Below are 12,053 nucleotides of genomic sequence, written 5' to 3'. Positions count from 1 at the left end.
CTGCTTAGGTTCCTCGATAGATGGTGTTAATTCTATCCGTATGTCTGTTTGGGTGCCGCAGCACTCCATATAAAAATTCATAATTTTATTCTTTTTTTAACAAAGTAGAATTGTTTACGTTACGGTAGAATGTTAGCAGGTACTTTTATCTGACCTTGTGAAAATAATTTTTTTTTGCAATTTTTTTAATGAGAAAACAGATACATGAGAACAGATTGGCAGTATACAACTTGCTCTCTGAGCATGGTTTTTTTTATAGCTGATGTAAATAAGGTGTGCCATCATGCGACCTTTTAGCCTTATAGCCCTACCTCGAAATGAAAAATGTCCAGGTTGTATATCAAATTTTCTTTTCAGGTAAATAGACTTGCCCAGTTATTGTTTGGATGCAAGAGGACAATTTAGCAATGCAAGAATGGCTGAACGAAAATTTAGTCGTGGCCTCAGAAAACCAGGCATGGCAGCTCAGCTTAGAGAGTCAGTTTCTCAAGTTGTCAGAGAAACAGCAGTACAGGTAACCCAACAAGGTTTTAATATGTGTCCACAATTAATATATCTCTCTTCAGAGCAAGCCCCAAAGGGCTGAACCCATAGACTATGAAGCTGTCCTGGCCAAAAATCGTATAATATTTAACAATGATCCTCACAGAGAGCTTCTTTTATATCCACCAGAGGATGTCTCAGTAAGTGTTTTTTAAGCAATTAGGTAACATAGACAATTAAGCTCTTGATGTTTTGTCTAGCAAAGCAAAATGGCAAGAGAATGCCGCACAACCAAGTCAACAGTACCAGAAGAAATTCTTCTAAATGAAGGCAGCTACTTCACACAGAAATGTGCACAGTTCTACACATGTGATTGGTCCATTGTTTCATATAAGTATTGGACCTACAGTGGTAGCTGCCTTGATTTGCCAAGGTATTTGAGGCCATCATCAATTTTGACTTCAGTTGATACATTATTTTTTTGTTCTGTAGGGTAGAAAAGCTCAGCTTACTTAGTGATCCCAAGCATGAAATAGATATCGAAGGAGATGCAGATGACGAGATCTTTTCCCCTGATTCTCTACCAACTGTAGAGGGATATCTGCTTAAGGGACCTGAAGGAGCCACGGAGAAAATGTTTGCCAACATTGCGACGAAATCATTTAAACGCCGCTTTTGCATACTTCGCCAAGATATTACTGGATCATATTTTTTTGACATTTGCAAGGAAGATAAAAAACGAGATGCTGCGCTTTCTATATGCCTTGATGAATGCGAAGATATTGTGGCGTAAGTTATAACTGAGGCCTGTGCGATGCCAGCTAGGTGCTTGCGTGTTGCGTTTAGTATTACAAACTAAGTTTTGGACTTGTTAATAGGAATAAAAGGAAAAATAAGTTTGGATTCCAGTTACGTCTGACAAATCAACGGTCTTACGTGTTTGCAGCAAGTTCTGAAAGTGAATTAAATAATTGGCTGGAAAAACTTTCTATGGCGGTGCAAACCAGCAAGCAATTTGGGGAAGACAGAAGAAGTTTGCCAGATCCTGGTGAGATGTCATTAAAACTAATGTTACTTCGGTTAATGCTAATATAGCTTTATCGCAAACCGGCTAGACCTTGCATTGCAACCGTCTAAAGATCCACCTTCTTATGGTACTTTACGATCGTTGGAGGCCTCCTTGAATCCACAGCTGACGAAGTACGCACGTGAAACCGAAATGTCTATCAGCCTGGCAAGAAGAGAACACCGCAACCTTATTTTTAATCTAAGTCCGATTCAATCAGTGAGTCTTTATCTTGAAAATAACTTTCCTCATTCTAATTTAATTATATTTGATTCAATTGGATTACTTTCAGTACCTTAGACCTAATGATACTTTAATGCAAGCTGGTTCCAAAGTAAAGCCTTATGAAGAAAACTTTGGTAATCGTTTCTTTGCACGACTCGAGTCCATTAATTTCCGTTTGCAAGCTCCAATCGATGGCGACAAAGGACCGCTTGGCCAAGTATGCTGTTTTTGTTTTGCAAAATTAGTTATTTATTTTATATATATATATATATTTTTTTTATTATTATTATTTTATTTATTTTTTTTTTTAAATAAATTGTTGAATATTTCCATGTGGCTTTAGGTTGAACCGTATTTTATAACATTGGCGCTATACGACTTGAAGCTGAATAAGAAAATTTCAGAAGATTTTCATTCTGACATCAACCACCCGCTTATAAAAGCAGCGATACAGTCAATGCAATCTAATTCCCACGAACTAAATACGGTTTTTGACATTCCAAGCGATTGGCTTGCTTTTCCCAAACAGGTACGTCTGTTAGTTCTTTTAAATTTTATAATTAATAGGCACGTTGTTTCTTTACTGATTTCCTATGCTTAGGCCATTTTTAGTGTAAGGCATTGTCACAACGAAGTGTTCCTAGTTGTCAGGATAGAGACAATCTTGCAAGGATCAGTCGTCTCCTCTGCTGAACCTTATGTAAGACCTAATCCAGATCTGAAAACCGGATTAAAAGTACAAAAGTCGGCTCGTTCCTACTGTAGTAGGTGAGGACACGATTCGCGCCACATTTTTCTTTTCTGTGTTTGGTATATTATTTTACATTCAGTTTTCTTCTCCAGGTTAGGCAGATATAGAATGCCATTTGCTTGGGCTGCCCGACCCTTATTCCGTTCCTCGGGAGAACTTGATACGATAAGCGATATACCAACAATATAACGACAAGAACCACACCGTAATTCTGATGAAGATTTGCTGAAAACCTTGAATGATTTTAGGAGGTACATAAATTTATCAAATCACCTCTTGAATTTTTTATGAATTTCTTTTTATGTACGTTTAGACCCGAAAAATTGAGCCGTCTGACAGTAATTCCGGGGAAAATCCGAATCACAGTTGATCATCTTAAAGAAGCTATACCAAGTAAGAATAATCTTACCCTCCTACGTATGTTCTATAGAATTACTTTCTTTCTTTAGATATGTTAAATACGTCGCTGGTGCCCATCAAACCATTTCCACTGCCTCCTGTTCAGGAGCCTACAATCGAAATAGCTGAATTTCCATCTCCTCGTGTGGAAGATGCATACCCGTATATGAACTACGTAAATCACTTGTACGTTTACCCAAGGAATATCAAGTATGATACACAAAAAACCTTTCATCGTGCTCGTAATATTGCCTGCGTGGTTGAATTACGAGATTCTGATGCTAAAGATGCACAGCCATTAAAGGTAGTTAAAAGAATTTTATTAACAAAACCTATCCGATTTTAGTGCTTAGTCATTATTGATGGAACGATGTAAATTTTAGAACATATATGGCCAAGTGGGACAGTTGCAGATGGTCTCTCAATGGGTTTGTTCGGTCTCTCACCACATCACTTCGCCTTGCTGGATGGACGAAATAAAAATTAACTTGCCAACTCCGCTGAATAACAAACATCATCTGCTCTTTACATTTCTTCACGTTTCCTGTGATTTGAGCAAGCAAAAGAAAGATCGTGAAAATAAAGAACTTCTAGGTCCAGAGGTAGTTGTCGGCTATAGTTGGTTGCCACTCATGCATAAAGGACGATTGCGAGTAGAACAACAATGCCTTTCCGTGGCAGCTCACCTCCCACCTGGTTATTTGTCGTTCGAACCCCTGGGATTAGGCAGAGGAGTAAGAAACATTTAATTCAAATTTTTTTTCAGTTTTTACTGTACGATAATTTTTTCTTGTATCGTGTACAAATAGTATGCGGGGCCCGAGATTAGATGGGTTGATGGCCAAAAACCGATCTTTCAGGTTCATCTAGAACTCGTGTCGACCGTCACTGCCCGTGATCAACACCTGCACAATTTCTTTCTTCACATGGCGAAACTGAATGATACCCGTTCAATTGCATCCCTCTTTCCTACAGCTGCCGAGCTAGATGCCCATAAGCCGCTCGAGGTAATGTAGCGCAAACAAAATTTGAGAAGGAATAGAGGAGTTGGCATCCTACGTAATCTTAGAAACGGATGCAAACACCTGAAGCTTTGCAGGACGGTTCTTTGAGTCAATCACCGATACTTGCAAAACAAATGGTTTGGTTGGACAAAAAATTCTGAGCTATGAATCCCGATTCCCTGTTCGACTTTTTGACCAACCTGCACCTTGTTAAATTAACCAGAAACCTTACCACGATTTCGGATTGACTTGCGTATGCCTTTTTCTATGGCTTGCGTGTAGAATGCCATTTTATCAGTCAGTTAAGATTAAATTAAATTATGTACTTACAAGTTAAAATGGTAAGTGCAAAAATGCTTTCAAATTTTAAGACGATGTCTGATTAATTAGGCACCCAAAAGTCCGGCTGTTCAGGATGGATCCCGCGAGTTGTCAAAACTGGTTAAGGTATGCACACATTTCTTTTAACCGACCTACTCTCAATATATTGCAAGAAATTGCATGTTTTAGCTACCAACAATTTCGCTGCAAGAGATGTGCTTGAGTTTTAGATTAATTATGGTTTTTATTTTACACAAAAAAAAAAAAATGCTTGTGTTGTTTTTATAGTCTTACAATTTAACCTAGACTTATTTATATATAATTCCCCGCACAAATTTTACAACCATACTTCGATTTTAAACTACATTTTGTTCGCAGGCTTCGGACTTCGTGTCCAAGATTGTCAAGGTGGGAGAATTAATATTTTAATCCTCGATGCATGCATTACTCGCGTTCTAATGTAGCTTTTGGATATCAACAATTGGTTATGGCTTTTTTTTTCTATTTTTTATCAACAGTATTTATTTAATTTCGGTATTGCATGCCATAAAAGTATTGGATCTGTTTTCAGAAATTTGAGGGAAATAGTTCGAAAATTGCATTTTTTTTTTCAATTTCTGTGTTGTTATATTTCCAGGCTCTACATGCTGTTGATGTAACCGAAGTAGTCCATCACCTCCCCGTGGTTTTAAACCAATTGATGTGGCTCATGGTCCGGATCAATAGCGAAGAGTTGTCGGTTAACGTTATAAAAGTACTCATCCATATCGTAAATCAACTTCACGAAGTCGACAAAGCGACTATTTTGGATTCCTACTTAGAGTACGTATTTGTTACGCCGACTCAGAGCGATTCAGCAAACAAGGCTACAGTACATGAAGAAATGGTAAATTTGCTAGTCTGTACTTCAAATGAAGCCCATGTTATTATATATATTTTTTCTAGGTTAAAACTTTATGCGTCCTTTTGCGACCTTCAAACACAGATTTCTTAGTCATGCACAAATTCCTTCGTCACGCAAATTTTTTTCTGAAACTTATTACCCGCAGCATGGCACAGCATATTCTAGAAAGTGGAAGGATAAAAGTAAGTTCAATTTTAACTTTATTCTCCAGTGAAACAATTTCATAGGCATTAACATTGGTTGATCATGATTAGATGCAGAGACAAGAGCGATTCCATATGGATTACATGCGTAATGTGGAGAGTCTCATCGAAACCATTTCACCGCACATTCAAGTTAAATATAAAGATTTGCCGGATGAAACTCGTCATGCCAACTTAGCTATAGCTGAGTTTATTAAGGTAGACTAATGTATTAATTTTTTCTTCCTTATAAATATTTAATTTTTCGTTTCCTTGTCGATAGAAATGTCTATCTTTGATGGATCGAGGTTTTGCTTTTCGACTAATCAGTATTTATTTGAACACATTTCGACCGGATGACCCCCGAGCTCTATATGAGCTCAAGTTTCAGTTCTTAGAGTCTATTTGCTACCACGAACATTATATCCCTCTCAATTTCCCTCGCGCCCCTAATTGGGCAGCCATGCAAAAAAACATGAAGGAATTGGACGTAGAGTTCCGGCTTTGTGACTCCTTCTGCCGAAGCCATTACCTAGCTGGATTGATTTTGCAAGAGGTCAGCTCTGCTCTGAACGAAGTGGCAGACATTCGCAGAATCGCGTTAAGGTGTCTGAAAGATTTATTAGCCAAACACGAGTTGGATGATCGCTACCAGAATAAAGTGATTTCTTTTTACTTTTTTCTTAAGTGTAACATTTTGCTTCATGTAAAGTGTTTAAATATTGGATTTCAATCATAGGGTCATCAGAGTCGAATAGCATCACTTTATCTACCTTGGATTTTCATAGTACTTGAAAACTGGAATAGGTTAAAAGTTTTGTCTTTGGAATCCACGGTTCTACCCAGTTCGGCAGCCTCAACAATCGGATTTTCCAGTGTAGCGAGTCCTTCCGTGAAAACAGGAAAGTCACTTTCGCTACCAAGGAATATCAGACCCCCTGTTCAGACACCGATGAGTTCGTGGAAACGGTATAAAACAAAACCCAGTCACTATCGTTGTTGCTCTTTTAAAGTTTTGTTTTATATTAGACATACAAGGACGGGAACCCCTCTGTCTCAGACGTCGTCACCTGTCCGTTCTGAATTCAACTCTAATCGCAATTCTTCATATTTAGCCATCATTGCTGGCCAAGGTTAAACATATTTTTATTGAAATAATGTGTAGCAGGTTTGTTGAATAACGTTTTTCACGCAAGGAGTACCATGTTCCAGTAGTCGAGCAACGTTGACCAATGGTGGCTCAGTAGGTAGCCTCGGTGAATCCGACAGTTCTTCGACGATGTCGATCGAAACTTCCGTTCGGGAGTCACCGGAGAACGAAAAAAATATTACTCTAGTAATCTCACGGGAATCCACCGATGCAGATAAAGCTGATAGAGACAAAATTAAGACACATTCAAGGTACTCCGTCACATGGCACCCGATAAAACATATTTTTTTTTTATATTTGCTTCTTGCGATTTCAGGAGTACAAGTGTTGTAATGTCCAATGCACCAGTTATCCGTTACGACAAGTTACAACCGGATGAAGTAAAGGAAGTGTTACTGTGCCTAATGTATGTCCTCAAACACGCCGACGAAGAAGCCTTAATTGCCTGGTGGCATAATGCCTCGCAACATGACCTTATTTGTTTTTTCCACATTCTGGAACTGAGCTTGCGGCAGTTCAAATATATGGGAAGAAAACGTTTTGGAGTAATTGGTGATGGTAGTTCCTCTAAATCCTCAACTCTTCCACCTCGGGTTCCTCCACCAGTTTTTGGATCCAGACCATCCACTTGCTACGAACCGGACAGCGGTAATAATGTTTTTATCGTTAACTCTCTTTCTCGCGTTTCAAATATGACTTTTAAAAATCAGGATCATGCTCTGATGGAGATAGCACGTACCGGTCTTTATTGGAATCCAATTTAACAATCGAGGTTGGCCTTATAGTCCTTGATGCAGTTGGCCTTTTTTGCCTACACTTTAAGGAGGCACTACTGAGTGACGATGGAGATAATCCCTTAATGAGAAAAGTTTTAGACATATATCTGTCGTTCCTCCAGATCGGCCAATCAGAGAGTCTTGCGAAGCATGTTTTCGCAGCACTACGAGCATTTATCAACAGCTTTCCTCTTGCACTTTATCAAGGTATTTCTATTAGGTTTCACCCACGTCTTCTGCTAAATTAACGTCTTATTGTACAATAGGTAACGCTTGGCTTTGCGGCCGCCTGTGCTGTGAGCTTTTGCGATGCTGTGCTAGTAAACTGTTGATGGTGCGACAAGAGGCCTGTGCTGTCCTTTATTTGTTAATGCGTAGCAACTTCGAATTCAGTGGGCAAAAAGCCTTGACACGGGTTCACCTTCAGGTGATCATTTCCGTATCTCAGTTGCTTGGAGAAATTGGTGGCTTAAATAGTAGCCGCTTTGGAGAGAGTCTCAACGTTATTAACGGATTCGCCAGTAGTGACAAAGCAATGCAATCCACTGGTAAGTTTCAACCAACTAGGTACTGGACCTGTAGCAATCTTCACTAATTGTCCTTCGCAGTGTTTCCCGGTGAAGTTCGTGATTTGACGAAGAGGGCACAGACGGTGCTCAGGGCAACCCTGCAGATGCGCCAACAGGCTCAAGACCCTGAACTTCTTATTGATCTTCAGCATAGTCTAGCGAATTCGTATTCTGCCACTCCTGAATTGAGAAAAACTTGGCTAGAAACGATGGCTCATCACCATGCCCGCCTGGGCAATTGGTCAGAAGTGGCTCAGTGCCGAATTCATGTTGCAGCCCTTATAACTGAATATTTGTACCGCCGAGGTTTCCGACAACAGGGATGCGAAACATTTAGTTCCTTGTCACCCAATATTGTTCAAGATGAGAGCAACCTTCGTTTAGACACAGGTTTTTATCAGATGAAATTTATTATAATTATCTTCGTTTTGTTTTGTTTAGCAGCGGTATAATAGTTTTTCTTAAAGGTATTCACGATACCCAGTACGACGAAGCTATGTTGCTTGAACAGTTGGAAGAATGTAGCCGTGCAGTGGAGAAAGCCGAACGCTACGAAATGCAACTGGAAATCTATCGACTAATTCTACCAACATACGAAAAACAACGAGACTATGTGGCATTGTCGGAGTGTTTTAGTGTTCTTTCACAAGCATGTTCTCGAGCCACAGAAGTCAATCGAACAGGGAAAAGGTTGCTTGGCACCTACTACCGAGTTGCGCTCTATGGAAAGGTATTCCAAAGACACTTGTTATTACGCTGGATTACGGTTTTCATTATGATGTTTTGGTTTTTTAAAGGCCCGATTCGGAGATGAAGCTTGTACAGAATACATCTACAAAGAACCGAAAGTTACCAGTTTGTCCGAAATTGCGGAGCGTCTGAATAAGATGTATTGTTCGAAATTTGGCGCGGAGCGGGTGAAATTAGCTATGGACTCAAATCCAGTTCGTTGTTTTGCTCAATAGTTATAACATAAAAAAAGTGTAAAAGTTCCCCTTTTCACTTTAGATTGAAGATAAGGACATGGATCCGCAGATGGCGTATGTGCAAATTACACATGTCCTGCCTTATTTCGAGGAAAATGACTTGGCAGATCGTGTCACTGAATATGAACGCAACCACAACATAAATCGCTTTATGTATGAAATACCTTTTACTACCGATGGGCGAGTAAGAGGAAGCCCTGAAGACCAATGTAAGAAACGGATTATTTTGACCAGTAAGTACAAATATACGGTATATTAATTGATACTTTAAACATGACAGTCCTTCTCTTCTCTTTTAAAGCCCAGTACTGCTTCCCTTACATAAAGAAACGACTACGAGTTATCCAACGCGAATCTTACGATCTCTCACCGATTGAAGTAGCTTTGGACGAAATGCGTGCACGAGTTAAGGACGTTGCAGAAGCAGTGCGTACAGTGCCCACTGATCTGAAGAAGCTGCAGTTACGCCTACAGGTAAATAGGGTGGCTTGATTTTATTAGTAGCTTTCTCTTATTCAATCACTTTTCCAGGGAAGTATCAGTGTACAGGTTAATGCAGGCCCACTGGCTTACGCATCAGCATTTCTTGTTCGTAACATCCAGAACTATTCGGATGAACAAGTCCAGCAATTACAAGAGCTTTATAGGTTTGGCATACAGCTGATAATTTTTAGCAATCAAAAGACATCTTATTTACTTAATCACATTTATTATAGGGACTTTGTGCATATATGCGGGGCTGCGTTAGAGCTAAATGGGAAGCTAATCTTACCAGATCAGCGGGAATATCATGAAGCTCTACGCGTAAGCTTTCGAGAATTGGTGAGTTCGTTGGGCGATATTCTTGATGACCCATCACTCTACAGAGACTGGGACGGACTGAATAGTTTGAATCCATTCATTAAACGAAATTCAGTGTTGGTTTTCTCTACTGGTGGCAACTCTACGGATGCTTGAATTCTTCAACTTTGAGCAGTCTCTTTTGCTGTTTTCTCCTGAAGCAATTACGGTTGCATTCGACACCAGGCCCTTTTTCTCGAGAACATTACGTTAGTAAGTAAACTCTTCTTCCTGTTCCACTCTGTAATTGTTTGTTGGAGACCTATGGCCACATTGGAATCTCACTTTTAGGACTGCGTTCAGTTCTAGTAGGTGTAAATCCTGATACAGATCTTTGAATTCCGTCGCAATACTCCTTTAGGCAGTCGTTTTCCGAAGGAACATCACACACACCCGAATTGAATAGGTTAATATCTCTTCGACTAATGTATAAATGATTTCACCTGATCCCTAAACTTTTTCTCGACTTCACGGACACCGAGATACAGTTGTATCTGTATAGTACCTTTGTGACGTTGTTGATTTTCTAGAATACATCTGTTGACCCAAAGGTAATCTTTCTTTTAAGGTAAAAAGGTTTTAAATTTTTTACACCGGTCGAGCTTGGATCATCACGTTAAATTTCAACCACGTAGTACAAAAAAAGATGAGGTTATAGTTTTAAGTTGTCGCTTGATTCTGTCGTGTTTCTGTTTAAAATCGATTCATAGGGGAAGAAGAAGCCCTTCGACCAGCAAGCGGAGATGTGTTAAGTGAACCACCGATTCCTGAACTGTTCGTCCCAAAACCACGTATAAAACTCCTGAAGGAACGACTTTGATTGTCAGCTGGCGATGTATCACTACAAGCAAATGCAGATTTAATTAGATACCTTTTGTATAATAGCTTTTGAGAGTTCGAGGAGTAGATGTAAGTGAAATAAGGCTTACTTACGCAGGAATGAGATAAAATTCATCTATCAGATCAAGACCAGGAGGCAAATTATCTGATGAAAGTATGTTATTACTGCCCGACTCACGAGTATCGCAAACATTTGATCTGGCCAACTTCGACTTGAGTTGATCATTTTCAGCTTGCAGGCGAGTAACACGCGCTGCCTCTTCATTGTATGTAGTCAGTTTCGGCTGAGGTAAGCACTAAAATGTATTAACATAATAATGTATATGTATGAAATATTTAAGTAAAGTGTATCTTAGCCCTAGATTACCTGGAAGGAAATAGCTAATAAATTATGCAAAGAAATTAGCATTGTGTCCTGCCATTGTCTAGTAAAATAGACCATGTATGTGGGATTTTCTTCTGGATTTTTAATGAAAGGTAAGGCTATAACCAAACAAGACATTAGTTAAGGCTCAAAACACAGACTTTGTTTATAACCAACCAAACCAGTCTTTCCATTCAAGTTGATGTTGTAATTCACAACCTAGTTTTTCAAAAAACTCTTGGATTTTCTCCTGTTTACCATTGATGCATGCGTTAATTAGATACATTCGCAACAGTGAATTCTCCATTTTCTTAATGGCTTGACAAGAAGAACAATACTATGGTTATTAAGTTTAGAGTAGAAAAGGTTTGGAAACCAAACCTGGCATGAAATTCTGGTCCAGGCGTTCAAACACAGACTGGTCAAAATGATTCCAATAATCTTTAAGCCCATGCAAATCATACAAGGTAATATAGTGAACAAATTGCTCGACTATTTTATCTGGCTAAACAAAACGAGAAACAAGATTAACCTGATAATTAAAATTAATTTAACATAAAACGGTTTTTTCTATCAGCTTACCCGAAAAGCCTTATCTTTTTCAGATTTCACCTCTGCATCTAGAGCACGCACAGTTGATGTGAAACCCCTGAACGAGAGGTATTCTTTTACCAATTCATCCATTTGCTGAATGCACGACATTTTTCATGACTCCATCGAAGGTGTCCTCATCTCCTCAACATTGAAAATAAACATTAGGATTCTGTGACACCTTACGGCAACAATGGTACGGTGCGTGTAAACTGTGGAAATACGGAGAGGAAGGATAAAATGCTGAATTAAAATTTGCAGCGTTTGATGTAATGCGAAGACGGCCTCAGTATTAACCAAGTTCCCAATGACAAAATTGTTTTAAAAATAGAAACTGTATGCCGTGCTCTGAGCGGAGCAAGGGCCGCGAATATGGCAATTATTTTGTGCCATTTTTCTCCCCTCGCTCAGGTTATACAGCCATGTAATCAAGTACCCCCCAACCCTGCGGACTTAGTACACGCACGTTGGAAGTGTACGCGTGTATGCACCTCGATGAGCGTTGCACAATAACAAAGCTCCGTTGGTAAGCGTACTAGGGGCCCTCACTCCATTCAGGAAGTTCCCGATAGGGTACGACCTGGTCGCCAATTCGCCATAAT

At 39.4% G+C, this 12,053-nt stretch overlaps 2 protein-coding genes across 3 annotated transcripts; one reads left to right on the top strand and one right to left on the bottom strand.

The window, feature by feature from the left end:
• Positions 1-12: 12 nt before the first annotated feature.
• On the top strand, positions 13-10,206 carry LOC116918017 (dedicator of cytokinesis protein 9). The gene is given in 32 exon segments (XM_032923660.2): positions 13-139; positions 358-514; positions 567-683; positions 744-916; positions 976-1,272; positions 1,362-1,531; positions 1,599-1,768; positions 1,842-1,991; positions 2,118-2,303; positions 2,376-2,542; positions 2,618-2,776; positions 2,839-2,918; positions 2,975-3,228; positions 3,308-3,658; positions 3,734-3,931; positions 4,887-5,135; positions 5,195-5,335; positions 5,408-5,554; positions 5,619-5,996; positions 6,075-6,304; positions 6,365-6,468; positions 6,532-6,736; positions 6,802-7,133; positions 7,196-7,468; positions 7,528-7,809; positions 7,870-8,220; positions 8,298-8,560; positions 8,628-8,774; positions 8,839-9,049; positions 9,118-9,290; positions 9,348-9,463; positions 9,533-10,206. Coding segments are annotated over 31 exon segments (6,414 nt in total). The 5' UTR covers positions 13-139; positions 358-415; the 3' UTR covers positions 9,774-10,206.
• A 47-nt stretch (positions 10,207-10,253) lies between these two features.
• LOC116918021 (WD repeat-containing protein 91) lies at positions 10,254-11,652 on the bottom strand. Of its 2 annotated transcripts, none has more exons than XM_032923665.2 (6): positions 11,443-11,651; positions 11,242-11,365; positions 11,038-11,178; positions 10,864-10,979; positions 10,590-10,792; positions 10,254-10,497 (listed from the first exon to the last, which is right to left on the bottom strand). In XM_032923665.2, exons 1-6 carry the CDS (start codon positions 11,560-11,562, stop codon positions 10,350-10,352), a joined length of 852 nt encoding a protein of 283 aa, XP_032779556.1. In that variant the 5' UTR covers positions 11,563-11,651; the 3' UTR covers positions 10,254-10,349. The 2 variants fall into 2 exon arrangements, with proteins under 2 accessions (XP_032779556.1, XP_045024995.1); XM_045169060.1 differs by having other exon boundaries at positions 10,260-10,497; positions 10,586-10,792; positions 11,443-11,652.
• Positions 11,653-12,053: the final 401 nt, after the last annotated feature.

The sequence above is a fragment of the Daphnia magna genome, linkage group LG2, assembly GCF_020631705.1.
Source record: "Daphnia magna isolate NIES linkage group LG2, ASM2063170v1.1, whole genome shotgun sequence".
Lineage (NCBI taxonomy): Eukaryota > Metazoa > Arthropoda > Branchiopoda > Diplostraca > Daphniidae > Daphnia > Daphnia magna.
Note: the sequence above shows the minus strand (reverse complement) of the source record. Positions and strands in the feature narration are given on the sequence as shown.